The 27,922-nt window shown below is 42.5% G+C and overlaps 1 protein-coding gene across 1 annotated transcript in view; it reads left to right on the forward strand.

The window, feature by feature from the left end:
* The first annotated feature begins 3,666 nt into the window (after positions 1–3,666).
* Positions 3,667–27,922, forward strand: part of LOC126434973 (ATP-dependent 6-phosphofructokinase-like) — a 439,746-nt gene continuing 415,490 nt past the window's right edge. Inside the window, exon 1 of the mRNA XM_050090461.1 lies at positions 3,667–3,988. Within this exon, the coding sequence (XP_049946418.1) occupies positions 3,667–3,988 (322 nt within the window). The remainder of the gene's footprint in view (positions 3,989–27,922) is intronic.

Genomic DNA, 27,922 nt, shown 5'->3' on the forward strand with positions numbered 1-27,922 from the left:
ACAGAATTGTATTTTGTCATAGTCTTTTTTAGATTCAAGCTCATTCATAATCCTGGTATAATTTAACGAATGGGCTCTGAGTCCGTTACGCTCACAGTTAATTCAACAAATCTCTTATGCCCCATTGTAGTTCCCAAACATTTCTTCACTCTTGCAAGACGCTGAATGACCTCTCTGTTTGGGCACAGCAACAGGTAAAGTGCAGACAATCTGTAAAGCTACCATTATATTTGGGAATATGTTATCAACACTGCATTTGTGAAGGGCATTGAGAAGGTATAGATGGCCCTCGCCACCAGTTTTTTCTTATTTAAACTGTTAAAACGCTTTTTCCACTCAACAGCCCGATATCGAAATCTAAAAGCTTCTCATTCCCTGTCAAACTAGCCATTTCAGTTTCTAGAACGATTTTATCATTGTCAGCATCGCTTGCTCTAATACTATCACTTCCACTTTTTTGCGTGCCTTCGTCCTCAATGCAAATGCTATGGCCGGCCGGAGTGGCCGTGCGGTTCTGGGCGCTACAGTCTGGAGGCGAGCGACCGCTACAGTCGCAGGTTCGAATCCTGCCTCGGGCATGGATGTGTGTGATGTCCTTAGGTTAGTTAGGTTTAATTAATTCTAAGTTCTAGGCGACTGATGACCTCAGAAGTTAAGTTGCATAGTGCTCAGAGCCATTTGAACCATTTTTGCAAATGCTACCCGGACAGTCATCTCTCATTTGATAGACATGGTCCCATTTCTGCACTGACGATGCTACAAATACTTTAAGCATCTTTCTTGCACATCAACACCTGCAAATTAATTTTTGAACGAGACGGTCGTTTTTAAGTACCAACACGATAGCACCTTTAACCTGTTACAAGTCCATCTAACAAATGACGTACCTTGCCTCTGAGAATTCTGATCCTGCTTATTATTAATTAAGGAAACATCATCGTCGTGTCTGTGTCCTTCTGACTCCCCCAACACAGCTGGATTAGCGAGTGGCACAAATGCCTGTCCCTATTAGGCAACAATGTCTTTTTCAGAATTATGCTTTCGTTTTTGAATTTTCAAATGCGTGTGAATTCCTACGGGACTAAACTGCTGAGGCCACCAGCCCCTAGACTTACACATTACTTAAACTAACTTATGCTAAGAACAACACACACACCCATGCCCGAGAGAGGATGCGTACCTCCGGCGGGAGGGGCCGCGCAGTTCGCGGCATAGCGCCTCTAACCGCGCAGCCACTTCGCGCGGCTTCGTTCTTGATAACCTGATGGAGTTCTCTAACATTTTTTTCCTAACAGGTCTTTCGTTTCCATGATAACAATACTCTTAAAACTGTGTGATGCAACGATACAAAGTCGCAACTTCCTGCAGAATCACGAAGTAATGGAGAGTGTGCAACAGCTATTCAGCTCGACTAACTTCTGAGGACTACTTACGAGTAATGACCAGTCATAATACAAAACAAAACTTTGCATGTCCACACTCGCACGAATTCGTTGAATTCGGTGCGGTAAACTGGGCTTGTTAAAACTCTTCCGTTCGAAAGCTGGAGCTTTACATTAGCTGATACTCGTAATAGAGGTTGACGCAGTAGCTCACCCTGCTGACTGCCTTCTCAAGTAAAAGTGTAAACTGTTTTAAAATGACCGAATCGTAAACAGTTTTATCTACAATGTCATCCTTATTCTCTAACAGGCAAAAATCTTTTTGAAATGGCGAAAAGATGGAAGTAACAAAGAGTGTTTTAAGACAATGGGTACTCCCCACAGCAAATATAGAAGGCACTGAAAATGAAACCGACCTGCCATATATGGGTAACCTTTCATCAAAAATAGGACGGCTTCTCAGCAGACAAAAAGTAAAAGTGATGTTTCGTCCTCCACCCAAGATAGCTGCACTCGTGGGCTCCGTCAAAGATGATTTGCTGCTCCGAAAATCTGGAGTTTACAAAATTCCATGTGAATGTGGCCTTTCTTACGCTGGGCAAACAATTCGTACTGTCCAAGAAAGATGTACAGAGCACCGGGGGTACACACGAATTTTACAACCTAACAAGTCGGCAGTGGCAGAGCATTGTATCGACACTGGTCACAGAATGTTGTATGACAACGTCGAAATTCTGGCAACTAGGTCGTCTTTTTGGGACTCGATAGTGAAGGGGGCAATTGAGATTCGCTTGACGTCGAATCTAATTAACAGAGATAGTGGTTTCAACCTTGATAAATCATGGAATACGGCACTTGGTGTAATAAACTTACAAAGTCGACGTCACAGTACAGCTCACAATGATATATCGACATGCCAACTCAGATCGACTGCGGAGTCATAGATGTAACTCGAGCATTGTGCACGTCTCTGCCGCCGACCAACGTTTGTGGCGCAGTGGCGCATTTGCGTCTGTGGCCGTATGTTCAGTCGCGTGGTACACGAGTCTAAAGGGACAAAGCGGGCACTGGAGCGGCAGTCTTGCGGCTCACTCTGAAGATGGTTGAACGTTATACAGCCGAAATATTAGAAGGAGAATTCTTGCGGTTGCACACCCGAAACTTAATGGAACAACAAATATAGATGTTGAAGATGTCAATTAATTAAACTTTTAATTTATTTAATACTTTTATTTGGACACTAACCTAAAAGCTACCAACATAAAAAATCACTTTAAGATACTCAATTCTCTTATTAGTGTATATGAGTTTTACATTGTCTGATGTACTGGTTGTGCCTTCCCTGCAAAACTGTAGTACCTTGAATTAGTTTAACCACTAATTATAAATGTGCAGTACATGGTCTTTTTTTTTTTTTTTTTTTTTTTTTTTTTTTTTTTTTTTTTTTAAAGTCATAAAGGTTTAATCAAGGCCTCCAGTGCTGAGGCCTGTCAGTCAAAATCATCGGTGCAGATTTTAAAACTTACATTTGATTTCTGTTTAATTAGGCACTCAGGTCGACCCTAGCCCAGGGTCCTTGTGTCGAGCTTACCCTCCTCCCCACGTTTCTCCCCTCTCCCCCACCTGAATACAGCCCTGTTGGTATGGTATTATAATTTATCTGTTAATTTACATTATATTCTACATCCTTCTGCAACACGTACAATTTCATATGGGACACGTCAGTGAAGCAAAATCATGAGGTGTAAGTGCAGACATTGTCTTTGCATTATGGTACGAGATCTCTATCAACTGCCACATCAGATTTGTACATGTTTGATACGTTGAGGAATAAGTGTGATGACAAGCATTTATGCATTTACACATTTGCCTCAGTCTCGTGACGTAGCCTAAAGAATATCATTAGTACCCATTCTTGGCAACGTAACTTGTGTGTAAAATGTGAAAACAAATTCGTACTGTTACCGTTCTTCTCTCAAAAACCCTGCTTTGCCTTTATTTCAACCAAAGTGTATCGTTCCTAATTGATTCCGAAGAAAATCAACCTTAAATGGTTCATTTAAAAGTCAGTGTTCACTTTACGTCGAAGAGGCTGAATTAAATGACGGATCAGTTATTCTTTGCTGTCAGTTAAAACATCTTTGTAACTAGGGGGAGTAGACGGCAACTGCCAAAGTTCTCCCCCGATTCTGGAAGATTACCTTTCACTTTTACAATACTCTTGATGTCATTATCATTTCTTTCCTTTTTGTTTTGGGCGCTTTTACTTGTGTGACAACGAGAAATGGACGACGAGAAGGAAGACACGCCACAGGAGGACATGGAAGAAGACGAACTGGAAGAAGAGCAGGACGGCGACCTCCCTTCAGAAACTGAGGAGGAAGAAGTAGATAACGAACCCGTAGAGGAAACTACAGACCAGGAAGAATTGAAATCTACAGAAACTCGTAAAAAAAGTGTAACGATGAAGGGAGATGTCCCTGGGTTTAGAGAAGGAAGTGACGTAGCCGGCCAGTTTTCGGGAGAAATTCCTTTACGCTTCTTGCAGAGAGGTTCACATGTTGGAAAAGGGTTAGCAGTACTCACGAGTGGCGGCGATTCTCAAGGTAGGAATTTAAAACTATAGTACTGTCTACGTCTGTGCAAACAGCCTTCTAGCTAATTTGACAGAATTTTATTTGTATGCCATCTCGTTTCCTCGGCATTTAGTCATCAAATAACTTTCATAAATTTGTGCTGTTTCTAGTAAAATCTTTGCATAATAGGAACAATACGCTATTAGAGTATATTTTCTCCTTTTTGAGATTTTGAAATATGAATGTGGTGATGTAAATCTAAAATTACCTTACACTGCCTGCCTTCTAGGAGGGACTGAAACAAATACAATATAAATGATGGTTTATTACAAATATAATGATCCTCATTATCAGCAGCATCTTCACTGCTTCATTAAGCATTTACTAGAGCCCTCAGTTATATGCGTACATGTTTCTAGTGCCATGTATCCACATTCCATTAGGAAGTCGTGTCATAGTTTTCTTATCTCTTGGAATCTAGTAAAGAATTTCTTGTGCCGTCTACCTTCATTTCATTTTCGTTATAGCCATCAATAAATCTTGTTTCAGTCCGTTCCCCGATCAATTTATTTCTTTTCCTTTCTATTTTTAGTACTCGCTAATTGGCATCTTTCCACAGGTGTGTGAGCAATACTAGGTTTTTGAATGGCTTGCCCATTAAAAGTTCAGTTAAATTTTTCTATATCGGTTCCTCACTTTCAGGCACTGTAGCACAACAAGCCGAGAAGAAAAGGACGTCTCTTGGATAGATCTTCAACGCACTGTAGCACTGAAACTGCATATTTGAGGAATAAGCAAATATAAATATGAAATCCTCCAAATACGGCACGATAAATTCGGAAACTGTAAAATCGAGATTGCGCTGTACGATGTGCTTTTGTTACGGAATCTGAGCACAGGACATGTGATCTACAGTAGTTACCCAGTTACAGCAAGCATAGCAGACGTGTGGTCTACTCAGCCAAACACGTGAGCGCGCATACATAAATGAAAATACGTACAGTATAGGAATAAGTAGTGCTATGGCTACATATATAATTTTAGTTCTGCTTTTTTTTCATGAGAGATGTGGTTAGGCTGGAATGCATGAGGACATCTTAAATTCATGCAAATGATGCTATGACATTGCTACTCTTGTTTGAGAGAAATATGTGTCTTGGACGTAACAACAGAACTTAATCCTACAACATTAAAGTGGGAGACATTATGAGATTGTTACTAAGCATTATAAATTTTACTATCACAAAAAAAAACGGTTCAAATGGCTCTGAGCACTATGGGACTCAACTACTGTGGTCATAAGTCCCCTAGAACTTAGAACTACTTAAACCTAACTAATCTAAAGACATCACACACATCCATGCCCCAGGCAGGATTCGAACCTGCGACCATAGCGGTCGAGCGGTTCCAGACTGTAGCGCCCAGAACCGCTCGGCCACTCAGGCCGGCTTACTATCACATATTTCATTCAACGGAAGTCATAATTTATAGTTTATGTACTAGTTAATTACAATTATAAGGTCTCCAGTGATAGGTCGCATACAAAATAAGTACGATATGTACTGTTTTACATTCGATACTGGCAATTATACTGCTCAAAATGTTGGCGGGAACCACGAATTGGTAGTAACCGCAATCGTAATTTCTAGGAGGGTTTAGTGATCTAGGGTTAAATAGCTGGGAGTGAAGCAATGAATTTTATATTCTTTATTGTCACAAATACTTGGCTGTTATTCTACGAATAGGTCGCGATTTTCAGGAAAGTGGTTAAGCTGTTTCGGCTGTATTTTCGAATACCTCGCGATTTGCAAAGGTGTTTTTAGGCTGGGACGTAAGGGCACGTCTTGCATTGGTAGAAGAAATCTGGTTGTGGTGACAGACTGATCTGAGCGTAGCCAGAGGTCTAGGTTAGGCTGGAATACAACAGATTCGTTGTGAGTTGGCGAAGCGAAATTTGGGGACAAGAAACACAACAAACGCCGTGAAATAGTAGGAAACTGATGTTCGATGGAATTCAGCGAGGGTCGAAAAAGTGCTTCCTTGAGCCCATTGAATTTGGCATCAAGGAAGTGTTGTTCAGAATACTGAAAGAAAAAAAAAAAAATCCCACTGAGGCGAAGATCGTTAATGACTGCTTCATTTCATACAACATTCAAAGTACTGAAGGTTTGTACCTAAAGTTAACTATGGTCCGAATTTTGTAGTTACGAAAGATGGTTCCGTTCACACACAGAACATGGACAGAATGTGGCGGGACGTCAGACGTGGCATCCCACGATACGAGAGGAAGACCAAACATTTCGTGTGCTACCTAGCTGACTGTATGTACCGTCGAGCACATCGCCAGACAGAAAAATTACGTCACTTTTTTGTTGAAGCGGGTAAACTTTACACCCCCGGAGGAATTGTAATGCAGCAATTCTTTCGAAAAATGTTCAAACACGACTGGCGACTACAATTCAGTGCCTTCCGGGGAAACCGGCGCCTTCAGTTTCCTCAACATTACAGATATGTTACAGCATCGCTTTGCTTGGTAGTGCAAGTTTTGTACATTACTTTGGAATATCTACTTCCTTCGTGTTTCGTTCCAAACATTTTTCGTTATTTATGTGTTGGCGCACTGTAAATGTGATGATACGATTGTCTGATTACATAACGTGCAATGTGCTCTCATTCTGTGTTTTGATTGGCTGAGGAGATCACGTGTCCTGTGCATCGTACGGTGCAATTTCGATTTCACAGCTTCCGAAGCTATCGTGCCATAGGCTGTTTGGCGGATTTCGTATTTATACTTGCTTATTCCGCAAATAGGCAGTTTCAATGCCAAAGCGCATTAAAGACCTACCCAAGAGACGTCTTGTTTTTCTCGCTTTTTTCTTCTACTGTGTCGGAAAGTGCGATACTGATATATCAAAATTGTATCAAAAGTTGATATCTCACTGCTATTCCTCAGAGATGTAAATATACGCTGACTGTAATTTTCCATTTTCAGACATAGCAGAAGCTTTGCTTTGAAACTCCTATGTAACAAATAACACAATTTTATGCTATTCCAATCTTTTTCATTTCCTTTGTTGTTCATCCAGTCGTCTTCTGATGCTCTAGTTCCGAAAGTTCAGGTATTGTTTCTTTGACTTGATGATTACTTTGTGGTGTCATCTTTCGATATGCTGATTATAAATTATTTTAGTATTACTGTAATTTATTTCTAGACTTACTCTGTTAGATCATTTCCTCCATTAGTTGTTGAACTTAATTTCATTTCTGAAATTTCCACAATCAGCTGCAGACTAATTGTACTGTATTGTATATTTGTTAGTTCAGGTTTATTATATACACTTGACTGTGTACGCTACCGATCAAAAGTTTTCGATCACCATGACAAAAACTACATACATTATTACAATGCAGAAACACATTGTACTAACTAGACTAACAAAATAAATATTTTCTCTCTCATCATTAACTACAATACATTATTATTTAGATTTTAGTCTCATCAAAGTGTCCACCATTTGTCCGAGGAACAGCTATTCAAAAGCTTTGCATTCTGGAGATAAGATTTTGTAGTGTTTTTGCAGGTATTACAGTCCAGCAAGTCTGTAAAGTATTCTATGAATCTTCAACATTAGAAGACCTCAGTATTCTGACCTGCCAGTCAAGTTCGTCCAATAAGAGTTCTATTGAAGTTAAGTCAGATGATGCACTTGGCCAAAACATGTTCTTCAGAACCTCACGTTTCTCTTTCTCCTCCACCCAAGGCAGGAGCATGTCTGGGATCGCCGGCCGGAGTGGTTGAGCGGTTCTAGGCGCTACAGTCTCGAACGGCGCGACCGCTACGGTCGCAGGTTTGAATCCTGCCTCGGGCATGGATGTGTGTCCTTAGGTTAGTTAGGTTTAAGTACTTCTAAGTTCTAGAGGACTGATGACCTCAGAAGTTAAGTCCCATAGTGCTAGAGCCATTTGAACAATTTGTCTGGTATCATTACCCTGCCGCAGAATAAACCCACGACCAACAAGTCCTTTGCCAGATGGAACTGCATTGTTGATCAATATCCTGTGATATTGTTCCTCCTTCAGTATTGCGTTAATTCTCACTAGATCATCGACTTTATCATTCGCAAAACAGCCTGACACCATGGCCGATCCTCCACTATTCTTCAACATTGGCATCACAAATAGATTCTTCACACGTTCTGTAATTTTCGTTTGCGTGGTTAATGAATTGGCATCTGAAGGCTGTATCTGCTTATGTTTTTTCTATATTCCCGTCAGTTTAAACGAGTTTCTAGTCTGAGGAGTTAACTTTTTATGGTTTTAATTACTCTTATTGCTTATTCTCTGTCATTTCTGGTTTAAATCCACTTCTAATTTCACTGTATACAACATGTTTCTGCGACATGTTTAAATATAGCCCCTTTCCCATATGCGACGAAATATTGCAGACTACCGCAACGGCTAATCAACTGGCATATGGAAACACCCTACTGGCTCACTGTCATAACTGAGTACCAGTGGTTGCTGCCTGAAGCTACCATTTTATTATTACTGTATTTTGTTAAAGTATCAGCGCCTTTCGCATAAAACCACCGATGCTATTGCTATTCAAGGAGTTTCTCCTACGAATGCACTGCATTGTAGCGGTCACAGCGTTGAAAACAACACCCAGTGCGGAGATTGTGCTACGTTATTCTGTGAGAGTGTGACATGTGGTTTTTTCTTCACCCTCGATGGGTGATTGTGTGGTGTGCACTGTCCAGTCACGAAATAATCGGGGCAATATTCCTTGATGGCACGGTGACTACCGAACGGTACGTGAAGGTTTTGGAAGATCATCCTCTTTATCCAAAGTGACCCTGATTTCGACAAGACGTGGTTCATTCTTGCTGGAGCTCAACCACATCGAAGCAGAAGAGTGTTTGATGTCCTAGAGCAGGGGTCTCCAAACTTCTTAGTCCGCGGGCCACGTTGACTCCTCCCCGGAGTCATAAGGGCCAAGATCTACCTAGTGGGATTAAAGCATCCTAGCACTCCATGATCACCGTAATGTAAGGCTAAAGGAAAGATGAAATCGCAAAAATCTAAGGTTGCGGGAATAGCTAACACTGAAATGAACTACGATTTTTATTTAATTACATAATTTTGATTGGTGGGCGTACCTGACCGAAATTCTGGCGTATTTTATTCTGGCGAATTTCACCGACAAAAAAGTATGTCAGTGCACATTCTTCACGAAAGTGTCCTGCAAAGTTAACGAAATCTCAAAATCATTGTTAGAAACACTATTACTGCAAGACGTAGAGATAGAGAATGTCAACGCATTGTTATTTCAAGCGGCGCAACAGTAAGTTATGTAGTCTTGTAGCGAGTAGCAGAGCCAGAGCATATATTTGATAGTTCTGTTGCGTGATTGTGTCCGACAATGTCGCGGTGTATTGGTCGCGGTAGGCCTCGAAACTCAATTGTTGGCAGTATAGGTACCACCTCAAATATTTGGTGGGCCGGATACCGGGGATGTCCGGCCAGCTAACGCGGGCTGGTTTGCCGTCCCTCGCGGGCCGGTTTCGGCCCGCGGGCCGTAGTCTGGAGACCCCTGTCCTAGAGGAACACTTTGGGGACCGCATTCTGGCTCTGAGGTACCCAGAGACCATTGGCATGGGTCTCGATTGGCCGCCATATTCTCCTGATCTGAACACAAGCGACTCCTTTTTGTAGGGCTATATTAAAGACAAGGTTTACAGCAATAACCCCAAAACCATTGCTGAGTAAGGAACAACCATTCAGGAGGTCATCGACAGCATCGATGTTCCGACACTTCAGCGGGTCACGCAGAATTTCGCTATTCGTCTGCGCCGCATCACCACCAATGATGGCAGGCATATTGAACATGTCATAACCTAAATCCGAATATCAGTAGTGACGTTTACATGTTGAATAAAGTACGTGCACGCCGTAGTTTGTAACTAATTTACTTTTCTTCCTAGAGTTCAGTAAAACGAGGAGTGCTGGTCACTCCATGCAACTCGCATTGTACGATAAGCAGGGAGTGAAATTTCAAGTCATCTGCTTTGCTTAAAAAATTGAGTTATTTAGATGTAGCAAAGCTACATCCGTTTCTGTAGTTAGCTTCTCAGTAAAGCTTTTACTTTTCGCGTACAAAGATAAAAACGACTGTTAGGGAAACGCGTATGTTCCCTTCTACGCAATCTGTCTCTTATGATTTTGAGGAAACTATTGATTAAAAAAAAAATTCTTTATCTTATAGCCACTCGTAACAGCTTGACACTGAACTGGTTTTCTTTTTTGTCATCGTAGTTATTATTATTGTGGTGCTTCAAAGTGAAGCACAACAAAGGGCATATTTTAAAGAATTTTACAGGAAATATGTAATCGCTGGCCATTTTACGTTTGGTGCATTTTAAGGCGTATATTCCTGCGTCAGAAATGTAGCTAACATATCTAAATTGCGTTTAATGCTGGAAAGAAATCCGTTGATGTTTCCGTCTCATGTAAATACGTGATACGTTTGAGCGTTTGGACGCGATGAGCTACGTCACACCACCCTCTGACACGACCGCGCTATGCGGAACTGTCGGCTGCCGATACATGCTGAGGCATTCAGTCCCACTTGTGCTTTCAAGCTGGAAAGATGTCTTGACTTGTGCATATCTATGCTGCCTTTAGTCAATACGTCGTTCACCCTAGAGGACTGTTCGAAGCTGATATCTTTTGACCAGCTTATTGAGAAAAGCTGATATGTGCAGGATTACGCAATGAAATCGTATTCCAGGGTAGATGTGACCTGCGTGGCGTGGAGGGAGGTAACGTCGGAAACGGAAGAAACTGATAAGAATTTGCTGTGCAACCTGTACCATCTTTTTTATCACATCATCTTTGTTTTGCACTATATTATTCAGGTAACAAATATACGGCTTTGGTCGGTGACTGTAAAATGTTAATCATATTTTAAAAATTACTTCATTCGAATCCGAAACGGAGGAGCCGATATGTAAGGTTCTCGAAATATTAATTACAGGTATACAGTGTTATTGATGGTACTTTTTCTTCTATAAAACTTTCGGAGTAAGTCTTGGAAGCTGCTTCCTGTAGCTAAATACCTGCAATGTTTGTGAGATTGCACTAGAAATTAAACATTGTAATAACGGATATTGGGAAATATACGCTGCAGGCGTTTCGCAAATGTAGATACCAATATATTTTTAAGTAAAATATTTATTAAACGTATACCTACTTTGTATTTTCTTAATTTTGTTTCCATTGTCGAAACAGATTTGCTGTGAACGCTGGAAAAATATACGCACTATTTTTGGAAGGACGTTGAAACCTCCAAAATCAGGATCGGGTAAAGTCAAGAAATCATATTATATTCCCCCTCCCTCCCCCCACCCCACTTCTAATTTCTTCTTCCGTTCATGAAGGGGTCTTCGTCTTCTGGAAATGCACCTCCACTTGAGAACAACGAAGACAGCACGACAGCTTCTATTGCAGCACTGTCTACTAAAGACACTCAGGAAGTAGAAAAATGTCAGACTTCAGAAGAAACAAGCGATGTCCTTGAATGTGACGTGGTACATGCTACAACCACCTCCCCCAAAAAGAAAAGCTGAAGCTAGCAAGAGTGATGCCGAAAAATTATTTGCCGACTGGTTGGAAAAAAGAAACCTTAACGAGATGAAAAGACAACAGGAGTCATTAGCTGATGACGCTAACAATGTTTTTTCAGTCCATGCTCCCGGACTGTAAGAAACTTAGTGACTGGAGTAGATGAGCTCTAAAGGCAAAATTCCTGTTCCTGTTGAATGAGCAACTGGACGAGATCAAGCAAGAGGCGTCGGAATTTTCCTCATAATTACGGGCGTCTTCCATTTCTAACAACAGAACATTGTCTGCCCCTGCACGGAACTCACCATGGAAAAGAAATGAGTGTTTGGCGTCATTGGCCGGGAGCCCCTTACGGGGCAGGTCCGGCCACCTTACATTATTACATTACCTTACCTTACATTACCTTACCTTATTACATTCGACGCCACATTGGGCGACCTGCGCGCCGGATGGAGATGAAATGATTATGAAGACAACACAACACCCAGTCCCTGAGAGAAGAAAATCCCCGACCCAGCCGGGAATCGAACCCGGGCCCGTAGGACGGCAATCCGTCCCACTGACCACTCAGATATCGGGGCGGACGGAACTCACCATGTAATGCTACAAATCAATAGTCACTCATATAACTTCACAGGCGACAATGTGCGCTATAAATACGTGTGAATATGAATCATATTCTGCCTTAACATTCCGAACAGTTCAACTTTTCAAACTGTATTCATTATTTATAAATGTACTTCACAGAATAAAGTATCACAATAAATCTTATCAAAAATAAACTTTTAACAGTGGCATTTTTTATGTAGTACGCACGCATTCACCAACTTAATGTAATTAGTAGCTTCTCAGGAGAAGGAATAGCAAGTCGAAAATTTGCGTCCTGCTGTGACTGAGACGCTGATACTAGTTGCTGCAAAAGAGTGGAAACTCTGTACTCAGTCTGTATAATTTGTGGAATTTGTGTTCGTGGTGAGAGAGCTCATGAAAAACAACAGCCAATCGCTGTTTGATACAGTAGCATTGTACAGGTGCAGCCAGTATTTTTCTTTCTCAGTTGTTTCAGCTTGAAATATTGATAACACCCTTTTCAGAAGAGCTCATGATTACAGCTGAGCCAGAAAAGTGAACAGTGATTCGTACTGTCTTGTTTATCGTAACCCACGTCGCATCGCGTAGTTGTTTGGTATATCGTATCGCCCCAGCGGTAACGCGAGTGTCCCACCAATAAGATCGCGTCGCGCCTGGAATCTTTATTACAACGAATCATATCGCATATCGTGTTGCCTCATTGTGAACAGCACCTAATGTGTTACATAAAATCCTGTGGCACAATACAAGAATGTAACAGACATCACGTTGCGTATATAGCCTACTTTCACTAGTTAGCTGATATGTTTGTCTATGACGTTTCTAGACATTTCTGTATTCGTGCATGCTTTAATGTTCAAACCATTCGGAGCAACAAACAGATCTGACAACTTTGAAGATGTCCGCAATGAAATCGTTATCAGAAACCGTGAAGCAATTGTAGCGATAATGATTACCAAAGTACAACAGGCAACTGAAACATGTAAAAATATTTATATGTTCAGCTAACTAAATAAAGTGACGGTAGTGACATATCTCAAAAAACAAGTCGAAACACTGAATCTCGAGAGGAGATGTAGAGGAACTATGGTTCAGGTTTAGAAGATTGGTTGACCATGTACTGGATGGATACGTACTTAACAGAACAGTTCATGATGGAAGGGATGTTTCATGTTCTACAGTCACTGTAAACAAACTTCTGAAGGAACAGAGATTACGGCACAATAAGTACAAAACAAAGAATAAGGCCATAGATAAGGACATGCTGAATGAAAAGCGTTTAGGTGTCAATAGGCAGTGCGTGAAGCCTTCAACGACTACAGTAACATATAAAGGCTGTTGCTGGCACGAAAGTTAGTGTCCAGACACTCATGAAGGAGACAGGGACTGAAAGTTTTGTTATCAAAGCAAAAGCAGAAATGCTGAACTCCAATGTAAAATATTCTTTTTCAAAGAACAAGTCAGAGATTCTGCAACAATTTAATTCTCGCACCACTACAAGGATGAGTGATATAAATATTCGTGTCAGTGATGGTAAGAAAGAGTAGAAATCGCTAAAACTGAGCGAAGTTCTAGGGCCCGATTCTATACCGAATTTGCGGCTGAATGAGACTCTCTATTAACCAAAATCTACAGCAGGTCTGAAAAAAAAGCGGTGCTCATTAATTGGAAGAAAATAGATGTCACGTCCGTCTATAATATGATTAGCAGAAGTGAGGCACAAAACTACTGTCCACTATCCTTGATGTCGGTTTGCTGCAGAATCTTAGAACGTATTTTGAGCTCAAACGTAATGCCACCAGAATGAAAAATTCTCTTATCATAGCACAAAAAAGGCGAATATGTCCTGGGCAGAGTTACGGATGCAAAAGAAGGAAACTAGCTTTTCAACTTATCAGGCAGCTTAAAGACATTTAAATCAAAACATCTTAACATATTCGTGCTTTTTTACTTGTTAGTATTAATACCCATGTCATGTAGTATAGTGCATCATGTCAAGTAAAGTAATATATTACATGTTGTCATGTCGTGTAACTTGACACATACCATCATGTCATCCAACATGGCATTTGTCATGCCACGCAGTACGACGCAACATGTCATTAAGGTTTAGACTACATGAATCGCAAGGTGAAGGTAAGCCAACAATTTACAGCTAAGAGAGCTCACTACATTGGAGAAGTAGGGTTAACTCGCAAAATAAGCGCGAATATATGTGATGTTTTGATTTAAATGTCTTTGAAGCTGGCAGACAAGTCGAAAAGCTACGTATATTTTACATTCCTAAATCTGCCCAGGAAATAATCGCCTTTTTTGTGCTATGATAGGAGCATTTTTCATTCTAGTTCTCAATTTTTAATCTATCATAATTCTGACATTAGTCCGTGATAGCTTGACAACCGATGCAGGTCCATGTTGATTCGGCCGACGACCGATCCTGTGTAGGTTTTTTTGTTGTCTTTGGAACTATGTTGCCTACGTCGTGGCGACGGATAAATCGTTCACTAAAAAACGGTACGACCATAAATTATATGTATTTGCCTACCTTCTTACAAACTCTGAACCGATCGCACAAGTCTGAACTATACTGTTTTTGCTTGTAAAATCTGAATGATGCTACATATTTGAAATCGAGTTTTCAATTTTATCGTAAGAATGCATTTTTTTTTTTGTTTGACTCACTTTAAATCGTTTCCGTGCATTCAATTCACATAAGAACGAACTTTTTAGCTCGACTTTAAACCATCGTATCTCGAGAACGTATAAAGATAAGTGGATAAAAAATTTCATTTTGACTTCATCTATCTACGTTCGTGCAAAGTTGGAAGCGATTGATTTAATTTCAAGGTTTAGAAATGACGCGCTTCAAAAACTTCCCAAAAAAAGGGTGCTTTTGCATGTAAAATTCAAACAAACCAAGATGTTTTCGGTTAAAATATATCTTACGTTAAATCTAGATCCGATCCACCGTGTACCATATTTGAACCATCCGTCTCGCTCCTATCCGGAGTTACGTAATAATGACTGTTTTTCCACGAAGAATCCGGAGGGTCATGAACTCTTTTCGCACGTAAATTTCGAACGGTGCGTATGCAAATCGTGCCATTAGCTGAACATTAATTTCAGCACAATTAAAATCTTTTGCAAAAGGAATTAATCGATTCGCTCAATTTACCTGGATACCAGGTGCAATTCATCGCTGACCTTGCTTACTTAATATACTGTTACATAGCTGCCCTAACAAGGGGAAGGCCTCAGACACGGCAAACCGATTCGGCTCAAATTTGGCAGGTCGCTTGTGTACAACCTAAAACGAAGGAATCTAACATATTTTGGGTCAACACCCCCGCATTTCTGAGAAAATCACCCCTAAAGGTTATGAAGAGCAATAGACTCAAAACTAGCGGGATCTATAGATAATTGTAAATAGAGCATTTTTCATCCCCATCAGGTATGGGGACCGGAAACGCACACTTTTCCAGAAATCGGGGTAAGAAACTTTTACAACTGCCACTTCTGTATCCACATGGTAAACGCTTCTCGCCGACAGCACCGATAACGCAACGGCCGAGGTAACTGGCAGAGAATCGAACCCGGGTTAGGATATCGTAGGCCGGCACGGTAGCTCAGCGTGTTCGGTCAGAGAGCTGGTTGGCCTCTTTAATAAAAAAACTAAGTGCAAAGACCAACAACGAATTTGAACAGATGTCATGTGACGTCCACAAAGACCAAACACAACGATCAATTATAAAAAAAAAAGATAAAAAAAATCGTAGAAACGTAGCAGATATTATTCTCTTCGTTTGTATTTTTTCATATCTCAATTGATAGGGATAGGAGGGTTAATAACGCAAGTAAACCAATAAGGAATGATAATAACAAGGTAGGTAAATAAATTTCTCAAACCTCTTGGGATAGTAAACAACTAAAATGTTACTACGGGTCACTTTACAATGGCTCTTCCAATCACTGTTACGTGTCCTCACTTTTCTCCGAACAACTAGATGGATGGTACTTGTCACATAAACATTCGAATCTAATATACTCACGGCACAGCTAATGTATGCAGTCTTTCGACAGCTACACTGTTCCTTCCGAAGAGTTGGCGGAAAACAAACTTGGTTTACATTTAAAAATTTGTATTTTTCGGGAATTAATTTTGATGCGTACCACGCATACGATATCATTGCCTGAAAAATCGGCGCTGAAAGTTGGTTATGAATTATGCTGTGAATAGTTACTGCATCCGTGCGGTTGTGCAATTCCCGCTGGGTTTCCAGAAGCACACTGCAATTCTAAAGCTTGGAAATAAAGTTTTTAACCTGGCGATAGAAATAACATCACACGGCTGACACACAGGTGTGCAGTTTGGCGGTATTACTTTTACTGTGCACTTCGGCTGAGCCTCGCGATCTATAAACATTGTGTCATATATTGTAGCATTAATTTGTCCATTCCAGGAATCCAATATTAGACAAAACGTATGGTTTTAAAACATTCTCAAGAAATGTTATGTAAATCGCATTCGTCAGTTTCCCGGATTTGGAGCAGGTAATGTAAACATTTTTCAACAAGTCGGTTCAACGATTGACCTCTTCTATAACCCGAGGACAAAATGTTACATTCGTTTCTTGTAAACACAGGAAAACCTTAGGCAACACTTTTCCAGAGGCTGTGATGGCATATTGCGCCGTGTACGAATATATTAAGTTTGTTTTTACTATTGCGACAAGGGTTCGTTTTTCTCCCTTATGCGATAACGTGCGTGGAATATTCACCCAATACTCGCATCCTGTTTGATCGGTGTTTATCACGTAATCGCGATTAAAACCGGTCATAAGCGACGCCGTTTGCGCGCTGAAAAGAGCTGCCACTTTCTGTATATCTTCTATATTTTGTACCTCCTTATGAGAGACGTATTTACTGACGTGCCGCTGACGAATTTTATACTCCGATTTGAAATTCTTTGCCCAAGGTAATGATGCAGCAAACGTAAAATCCTTGCTGGCTGTATACTGAAGCGCTGTACCTGCAGCCCACTCTTGAAGTAGTCTCGTTGTTACATTCTCGTTACGACAACGAGATTCGACAAATCGGTCGTATGTCCACTTATTTATCGCCTGGTATTTGTCGTATATTGTCCCTCCTTTAACGATATCACTTACCCACAATTTCAAGTTCTTCTTTTTTTCAGGGCTGTTGTTGCTCCATTCTTTTGCAGTATTTGTAAAGTTCCAATTTGGATGACTCCTGGCTAGCGCTAGCGCCTTTACATTTACTTCAAGGGGTATAGCGCCGTAGTTCAATCGTTTAGTAACCGGTTCGTAATACTCATCGGGAACAGATGAACGACATATTCCCAGTGACGTGGAGTTTTCCAAAGTATTTTGACCATTTTGCGATTCACTAGTAGGGATATCTTCCACTGAATCACCTTCTGCTTCGTCTTCATGGTATACTACTTCAGTATCAACAACAGTCATTTCGTTCGTCAGCTGCAAAAATCGCTCGACGATAGCCACTCCTATCAATCTGGAACGCTGAGAAACAGAACTGCCTGCTTCCGGTAGTGCATTGATAATGCAACTGTCTTGCAACACTTAAAACAGAGCGTCGGTAACTTCCCGCTTGCCATCGTCTGTGACAGGCTCCCAACTACACTCCTGGAAATGGAAAAAAGAACACATTGACACCGGTGTGTCAGACCCACCATACTTGCTCCGGACACTGCGAGAGGGCTGTACAAGCAATGATCACACGCACGGCACAGCGGACACACCAGGAACCGCAGTGTTGGCCGTCGAATGGCGCTAGCTGCGCAGCATTTGTGCACCGCCGCCGTCAGTGTCAGCCAGTTTGCCGTGGCATACGGAGCTCCATCGCAGTCTTTAACACTGGTAGCATGCCGCGACAGCGTGGATGTGAACCGTATGTGCAGTTGACGGACTTTGAGCGAGGGCGTATAGTGGGCATGCGGGAGGCCGAATTGCTCAACACGTGGGGCGTGAGGTCTCCACAGTACATCGATGTTGTCGCCAGTGGTCGGCGGAAGGTGCACGTGCCCGTCGACCTGGGACCGGACCGCAGCGACGCACGGATGCACGCCAAGACCGTAGGGTCCTACGCAGTGCCGTAGGGGACCGCACCACCACTTCCCAGCAAATTAGGGACACTGTTGCTCCTGGGGTATCGGCGAGGACCATTCGCAACCGTCTCCATGAAGCTGGGCTACGGTCCCGCACACCGTTAGGCCGTCTTCCGCTCACGCCCCAACATCGTGCAGCCCGCCTCCAGTGGTGTCGCGACAGGCGTGAATGGAGGGACGAATGGAGACGTGTCGTCTTCAGCGATGAGAGTCGCTTCTGCCTTGGTGCCAATGATGGTCGTATGCGTGTTTGGCGCCGTGCAGGTGAGGGCCACAATCAGGACTGCATACGACCGAGGCACACAGGGCCAACACCCGGCGTCATGGTGTGGGGAGCGATCTCCTACACTGGCCGTACACCACTGGTGATCGTCGAGGGGACACTGAATAGTGCACGGTACATCCAAACCGTCATCGAACCCATCGTTCTACCATTCCTAGACCGGCAAGGGAACTTGCTGTTCCAACAGGACAATGCACGTCCGCATGTATCCCGTGCCACCCAACGTGCTCTAGAAGGTGTAAGTCAACTACCCTGGCCAGCAAGATCTCCGGATCTGTCCCCCATTGAGCATGTTTGGGACTGGATGAAGCGTCGTCTCACGCGGTCTGCACGTCCAGCACGAACGCTGGTCCAGCTGAGGCGTCAGGTGGAAATGGCATGGCAAGCCGTTCCACAGGACTACATCCAGCATCTCTACGATCGTCTCCATGGGAGAAAAGCAGCCTGCATTGCTGCGAAAGGTGGATATACACTGTACTAGTGCCGACATTGTGCATGCTCTGTTTCCTGTGTCTATGTGCCTGTGGTTCTGTCAGTGTGATCATGTGATGTATCTGACCCCAGGAATGTGTCAATAAAGTTTCCCCTTCCTGGGACAATGAATTCACGGTGTTCTTATTTCAATTTCCAGGAGTGTATATATTACAGCGCTAGTCGAAGGGTGTACATCCTCCATTATTCGGCACATTAACGTTGGAAAAATCACTACATGTATCCGCGAGGTTCGCGGCAGCCTAATGACGGAAAACAACTCTTTCCGATTGACTTCTATAAGGCTCGTACTGTACACCTTCACTCTTCCAGGTTCACAACTATGATATGATGAAGAGGCAACCGGGACAACATAGCTCTCCCCGCGGTCATTCTGTCCCGTGCCTCGCTGTAAACAAGCGTAGCACAGTTTGCTATCTGTGATCCCTTGTGAGGAATTCGTAGCACTCTTACTCGGAGTTGTTTTCATGTGACAAAGCTTAAAAGTTTAATATTTTTACTAACTCACGGCGTTTCAGAAATTAGTTTGCCTACCTTATTATTATCATTCCTTTTTATATTTACTTACCTTATTAGCTCTTCTATCCCTATCAATTGAGATATGGAAAAATACAAACGAAAAGAATAACATCAGCTAGGTTTCTCCGATTCCCAGCCAGTTACCTTGGCCGTTGCGCTATCGTCGCTATCGACGAAAAGCTTTACCAAAAGGATACAGAAGTGGCAGTTGTAAGTGTTTATTTCCTCGATTTCTTAAAAAGTTTGCGTTTGCGGACCTCATACCTGATGATGAAAAACGCTCTATTTACAATTATCTATCGATCCCGCCAATTTTGAGTCGAGTGCTCATCATAACCTTTAGGGATGATTTTCTCAAAAATGCGGGGGCATTGACGCAAAATATCTTAGATTCCTTCGTTTTAGGTTGTACACAAGCGACCTGCCAAATTTGAGCCGAATCGGTTGGCCGTGTCTGACGCCTTCCCCTTGTAAGACAGATACTCGAATGGTGATACAAATGGTGAGTGTCTCTCCCGTTGATGGAGTTACCGTTGTCGCGCCAACCTAACCCGACATGAACTAAATTGAGTCTACGCCTACATTGTGACCATTAAAAGTCCAGTAGCTTATTGGGCTTTATTTCGTTTGCTCGAAATTCGTGAAGCGTTCGATAAGCATTATTTACAAGTGGGTCTAAACAGAACTTAGCGTCACGACAACTCGGAAATACACCGAGGTGACAAAAGTCATGGGCAGCGATATGCACATATACAGATGACACAAAAGCAATAAAAGACAGGAATTAACAGACTTTGAACGCGGAATGGTAGTTTGAGTTAGATGCATGGGGCATTCCAGTCCGGAAACCGTCAGGGAATTAAGAATGTGAGATCCACAGTGTCTTGAGTGTGCTGCAAATACCACATTCCAGGCATTATCTCTCACCGAGGACAGCGGCCTCCACTTAACGACCGAGAGCAGCGACATTTGCGTAGGTAGAGCCGGCATTGCTAATAGAGCAGCAACAGTGCGTGAAATAGCCGCAGAAATCAATGTGAGACGTACGACGAACGCATCTGTTAGAACAATGCGGCCAAATCTGGCGCGACTTGCCATCACCTGCAGCGCCTCTCGTGGGCACTTGACTATATTGTCTGGAACCTAGACAACTGGAAAATCGTGGCGTGGGCAGATGAGTCCTGATTTCAGTTGGTAAGATCTGATGGTAGGGTTCGAGTGCGGTGCAGACCCCACCAAGCCATAGACCCAAGTTATCAACAATAGACACTGTGCAAGCTGGCGGTGCTGTGTACGATTTCGTACACAGTGTTAATGAGAGGTGGGCTACAGAGTAGTGTGGCAACTGTTGTCATAGGAAAGCTGGACGGGAGCAGAAATGGTTAGTGAAAAAGCAAATGCATAAACAGAAAATACACTTAACTTGTATTTTACCATGTGCATGAAAACACATTACAATGCTGCAGCAAGACATAGAGTCCAGCTATCAATGTAACAATGAAGGGCTCCAAGTACGAATCAGGCTGAATGGCTGCCGCCAGCCGTCCAATATCGCAGCGGCAGAGTGCGCTCGTGGGACAGCGGGCACGCGTCATTGCGTCCACCAGATCCCGCGCAACGTAGCTAAAGCTTGCCATTCCACTGGTATGACGCTGTACATTGTGTCTCCATATATTTTGTATTATACTGGTAATGACACCAGTTGTAAAGGTGTTTCTTAATTTTCCTGTTTTATGTTCAAGATATTTCATGCTTCGCACACCTGTGTCTCCCATACTAATTTATTAGTTGCTGTAGTGGGGTTTTGCCCCCTTAGCCAAATACCTGAATGTAAATTTTCTTGCCCTTGTTCTTAGAAAAATTGTTTAATGTACTGTACCATAAGTAGGCATCTGTCCATTTGCAGGATTGTTTCCTATCACATTTTGTTTACAATGTACAATGCGCTAAGTAATTTTAGGCAGTTTGTCTCTAGCGCTTGCGTATGTGCTTGGCCGCTGTCCGAGCCTCGCCGCGGAACTGCTCGCGACGCCCGTTTCCTTGTTGCTTACGTGTGACCCTTATTCCTGGCCCGGTGTAGCTCCGTCTACGTTTTTCTTAATGTTTTTAGTATTGACAGACATAATCTTATGATTATGCGTCTTTATTCTGTATTGGTTTTATTCTGTGAAATGGCCAACGTTTTACCCTCAAAATAATTTTTGTAAGTATCGCGATTCTCCTTATTATGAAACCATTAGATTGATGATGTATTTCAATGTTTAATATATGTCTGTATGGGTTATTTATAGGTTCATTATTGGCTTTGAAACCTAGGTAAACTAAAAAAAAATTACCTTGCAACTGAATTTCTTACTGTCTGAACAATTCACAGTTGCTGAAGCGCTCCATTATGTTAAAGATTTGTTTGTCGCCTTTCTTTTCATCTGCCTGTTCCTTTTCATCCATTCGTCCCGAATCTTAACCCTGTTTCTTAAAGTCTCATAAATTTGTGTTTTACTGCATTTGAAACGTAACATAATTTTGCGCACACAGAGAGTTTGTCTTCCGCACTCGCCTCGATTTCATTAATCTCTTCGTTGAGTGGTAACAACACATACTGTTTCTTTGACACCCTGTTACTGTATCTCTTAAAGTACTACTAGTCAACTGAAACTGGCAGAAAATAATGATCTTGTCAGGTAAAATCATTGTTTAACGGAACAATACCTACCTCTTTTGCTGCGCACATTGCAGCAGAGTTTTGGGAGATACGCAACGATATTCCTGTATGCGCCGGCGTGCGTCAATAATGAGGAAAACGAGAAAGGCAACAAACAGAGCGCTGTCGAACGAACTGTTTCCTTGATGTACTGTACCTTCACTGAGTGTAACTTATTTGTTCTTGCACAGAGCGGCGCGGTTGTAGTCCCACACCAGTAACGCCGGGCTGCGCTAGACCTCTTTTCTTGGTTTTGCGCTGCTTAACAGAGGTGTCAAAAGTAACGTCCTTGTTGAGTCGTGAATAACTAATGAACTGTAATACAGTAGTACCGTATAGGAAATGAATTATTCAGTATGTTCTAAGATTTGCTTTCCGTTACCGCGTTAGGCACATTCCGCTTTATACAAAAATCAACATATAAAAGTGCACTGAATGCTTCGGGACTGAAATATCTGTACGGTTTGGGCAGATTTCCGAATTATACACGTGCCGATTTGAGCAAGTTTTACTGTACGTCGGTTTCTACAATATGTAAGCACCAGAGATCCTATTGTTCGGATCATAAATTAAAAAATGATAATTTATTTTTCAAATCTTAGAAAATGTGGTACTGTATCCAGGGCCGGATGTGTGTGTGTGTGTGTGTGTGTGTGTGTGTGTGTGTGTGTGTGCCGGTGGGGGGGGGGGGGGGGGGGGGAACCGAGCAAACTGGGCTACCTGCCACGGGCGGCAATTTCAGGGGCACCAAATTCATATTCTTGAAGAAGAAGAAAAAAAAAAAAACCTTATTTCACAAAGCGCCCAGCATCCAGCGCAAGTTGGCCTATCGATTAGTCATGTGATTTGAAAATGCATCCCAGCTCATTTTTGAATAGAACGAATCAGAAGTTGATTTTTGAATGCATGCTTAGTGTACATGATGTCTCTGCCAGGGGAATCCCTGTCTCAAGTGGAAATATAAAGCTTACCCGCTGATAGAAGGAGATGGAGCTAAAAGAGCTGGGCGAAATAAACCCGAATGGGTGAACTGTTAGTTTATAGGGTTGGTTGGGTGTGCAAATGATAAGCGTTGTTGTAATTATTAGTGAAATCTATAGATTCAGATCACCAGAATGGCAATAAACGACTAACAGGTAAGAAAGATTACATATTATCTTCTTGGTGTATCCGAGGAAATCAAATTTTCACAGAAAATTTTATGCCAGATCGCTACACAAGAAGTTGTACAGTCACCGGTTAGCAGCCGCATTAAGTTCTGTTCTCACAATAGCGTGGAAAACGCACTGTGCGAACACGTAATAATGCCTAACCGGAGAATAAACACGGGATAACTGTACCTGTGATTCTGGTGATTCTGGCAGGGTTAGTGAAGTTACCCGGAGAATAAGTTTGACAATGGCAGGAGTAATGACATAATTAGTGATGATAGGATTTTATGTTAGAACGACTAAGCAGAAGAAACACAAATTTTATGGAAGAATACTTCGATTCCAAATTTATATGAAAATTTCGTGCTACTACTTTTCGATCTCGTGCTGCTTGTGAAACCGGAGCCCTGGTAGACATTTGATATTGGTGCTTAATGAATGTATTCTGTCGTGTGAGTTTTGTAATGAGCTACGTAAAAGTGACCTTTTGTACCAAAACAGTCTCGCTTTTGTGGCGTGTGCTACAATTGCTGGAATATTAGAAAGGCCTATTTCGTTTTATCTAGCCGACAGTGACAAAATAGACGTAATCAAATGGAGAAACCGCACCAGTCCTGGGTACAATTCGTATTAACAGCTTTTTCAGTTTTTGATTTTTCATGTTCCAAAACCTTTGACGAAGTTTGATGAGGTAATAGATTCCTTCGCAGAAAGGAAAGCACACCGTGTAAAGCTGCAGCAAGATTAGAGTGAAAAAGATGCTGGGACCTAAGGATTGAAGAAATGAGTACTGCATTGCTTGTCTTTTGTCTCACTAGTTTTATGTTTTCTATATTTAATTTTATGCCACACGAAAGACAAAGTTATTAGCTAATAGGCAATAAAGAGTGCAAATTTTCTGGAGTTATTTTCCCTGCCACAGGCCGACTGGGAGCGGGAGAGGCACCACAGGACATTTAATTTCCACTGGCCTTAATATAGGTTTGATGGCTTCCATTACAGAATATACACATTTGAATCCACAGAGTGAAATTTAGTGACGTGCGAGTGAAGAATGGTTCAAATGGCTCTGAGCACTATAGGACTTAACATCTGAGGTCATCAGTCCCCTAGACTTAGAACTATTTAAACCTAACTAACCTAAGGACATCACACACAGCCAAGTCCGATGCAGGATTCGAACCTGCGACTGTAGCAGCAGCGCGGTTCTGGACTGAAGCGCCTAGAACCGCTTGGCCACTACGGCTGGCGGTTTAAGAATGCTGTGTGAAGAGATGTGCCACTCCACTTTGCACACTTAAGGCCAAATAACATGTAATGCATTTCTTCGAAAGTATGTGTATCACACCTTTCAGAAAGATTTGCGGTATAAAACGAACATATTTTTGAAAAATCGATTTTTTAAAAAAAATGTTTTATGTCGTATCTCAAATGTTTGGGGGTGGGGGGTACTATCAAGTTTCTGCCCTGGTACGGGAATATCGTAGATCTGGGGCTGATTGTATCATCACAGTGTTAAAAACAAGATTTTCAAATGTTGAAGTACTGTAATATGAAAACAGAGAGAGATAAAATGCTAAAATTTGAATTTGGTGTGGTTACATATCTCCTCAGGGAGAAAAAATAAGCCGAGCTTAATCCAAATCTGAGAAGGTGGGTGCGACTGCCCGAATGACTTGATATGGAATGACCCTACCTCTAGCTGGCGGTTAATTATGGGAATTTGTTTCTCACTGAACGTGACAGGTGGATACAGTAGTATCACTAGGCAAGAAGATTAAAAGGGAATGGTAAATCATGGAAAGATTCATGAAATAACGTTTTGATTTGAAGATTTCCTGTACTGGTGCATTAACTTGGCACAATCAGTTGCATAAACTTACAGAAATGTCTATGAATGAATGAACAACAGACCATTTGGATACCAGTACACACTGTAAGTGCCAACTTTCTGCCAGAAAGATCAGTTAAGGTAGTTTCTTTAGATGACATGAAAGGTCTTCAAATGTATCTAATCGAACAAAAATGAACAACATAATTTATGGATAGAGAATGTAGTTACTAATCTAGTACAATAACCAAAGCAACTGCTTGACACAGTAATGAACTTGTGGTCTGTATGTGAACTAATCTGCCAATGTTCGTTTTCATCTCTGATGGCTCCATACATGGCACTGCAACAGGTTACGTAGTTCACAAAGGGGTTAGATCACATTTACTCATGATATAGTAACAGACTCTCAGATAATTCACAATTAGTTCTCCATAGTCATCAAGGGAAGTCTGTAGTACTGTTATCTTAATAGGCACACAAAATCAACTCATCTTAACATCTTCACAGGTTGTGCATCTATCTCTTAGCACCATGGAAAGCCGTTAAGTTTTGATGAATTAATAACTTGAACATGTAAGAAACATTTAATCACTGTGCTTGTCATATGAACAGCTCAGTGCTGGTGCAGGAAGTTCCAGGGATTGGGACTGCTTCTTGTAGCATGCTTTTCGGGCAAAACTCAGCACTGCAGCAAAGAGAATCAGGACAGAGAAAACTCTTGTCATAGTAAGCTTACAACTCATGATGTGGTTTTTGCTGCATGATGCATTCTCTGCTGTAATGCTTGATTGTCTGCCAGGGCAGATGAATGGCGGGCATGAGTGTGTAGTAGTGCATCACCACACAGTAATCTTCAGGCAAGAAGGAGAGAGCTGGGTGATGGACACAGTGGATGTTCCTGGGGCAACAGTTGTGTCAGTGGAGCCAGGCCTACTGGCAATGGCGGAGGCAGCAGTGTGGTATGCAGTGGCCTCTGGGATGCCACGTTACAAGCCGAGCCCAATGGCGACACCCTGTCATACTGCCAGTGGGGCAGGGGACTGTGGTACACTGCAGTCAGCGAGCGTAGTCAGGTATGCTGCAGTTTGGGGGTGGAGCCAGGTGACAGATGCGGTGATGTGCTGCTGCTCAGGCAGGTGGCACATGGTGGGAAGTGCACAGTGTGCCCTACACGTGTGGCACAACACACTCTGTCCTGCACAGGTGCTGTAAATGCCCACCACTGCTGCATCTTGCTTGTAGACTGGTTACATGTTGCGCTGAGGGCATGTGCCAATCTTGTATGGGTGGTGACAGGTATCTTGGTGTCAAAGGCGTGGAGCTGGTGCCTTGCGATAGAGTTGGGGATGGCCAGAGGGCGGGTCCAGCGGCACTGATGAAGTGGTCGGTGTCATGGCAGCTCTGCAGGAACAGGTGGTGGTGTAAACAGCAGAGCAGAATCTGTCCTCGGATCCAAAGCACTGCCCATCAGGTCAGTGGTGTCGCCTGCATTAGTGTTTTCACCACTCGGTGCCACCTCAATTTTGAAGGTTGGCAATGCACAAGGGCTGGGAAAGTTGAGCATGACATTGGCGTCAGTTGTTCAGTGGCGACAGTGGTGGTAGTGCCACATTGACATAGAGAAAAGGTTTTTTTCTCAAGCTTGAGCACAATGTGTGGGACTGAATACTGTGGGTGGAGTTGCAGGGGGCTGGCATTCACATTGAGCATGACATGCCTGCACTTGTTAAGGTCCCATTGTGCAAAGGACCTACAGTCATCTGGGCATTGAGGGGGTGCTAGGTGCAGGGCTGCCTTGCAGTCACACAGATGGGTATGAAGGCCAGGGTGCAGGTGGTGGGTGGCAGAGGCTGCAGCTTGATGAAGTCACTTGAAATGGTGAGCAGCATCCTGTACATGACCTCAGAGGCGGACCTACCCAAGTCAGTCTGTGGGCCACCTGTAAGCCAAGGATAGCTAGCAGCAGGCTGGAGGGCCAATTTGCAGGTTGACAGGTAAGGGCAGCTTTTAGGCTCCTGTGGAATCTCTACACAATGCCTTTAGCAGCAGGTTGGTAAGTAGTTGTAAAATGGATAAGTGTACTGCAAGTTTTGGTGAGTGTCTTAAACTCTTAAACAGGCAAGATGTGACCTGTCATCTGTGGTCTCTCATCACAAAGTGGTGGCACCCAAAATGCTAGACCCAAATGCCTATAAAAGCCTTGGCTACTGTATCTGCCATGATGTCGGCCAGTGAGAAGGCTTCTGGCCAATGAGTGAATCTGTCAGTGATGGCAAGGATTGTAAAGATTGCTGTTTGATGATGGAAGGGGGCCTGCAGTATCCATATGGACATGGGAAAAATGGTGGTATACAAGGGGGAAAGAAGCGATAGGTGCTTGTATATGATGGGCTGATTTAGTGTGCTGACACTGGAGGAAGGTTTGGACCCATTTTGGTGCAATCCCACTGGGTACCAGGCTAGACAGAATGCTCCTATACAAGGGCCTCAGATGCACAGACAGCAGGCTAAGTCCGTACTGGGAACTGCATGTCATTTGTTGTTAGGGCCAGTATATGTGTAGCAATGCAGTCTTAACAGATCAGGATTGGCTGCCTGAGCAGCAGCTGCAAAAGTATTGTCAAT

Source organism: Schistocerca serialis, chromosome 1 (genome assembly GCF_023864345.2).
Source record: "Schistocerca serialis cubense isolate TAMUIC-IGC-003099 chromosome 1, iqSchSeri2.2, whole genome shotgun sequence".
In the NCBI taxonomy this organism is placed as follows: domain Eukaryota; kingdom Metazoa; phylum Arthropoda; class Insecta; order Orthoptera; family Acrididae; genus Schistocerca; species Schistocerca serialis.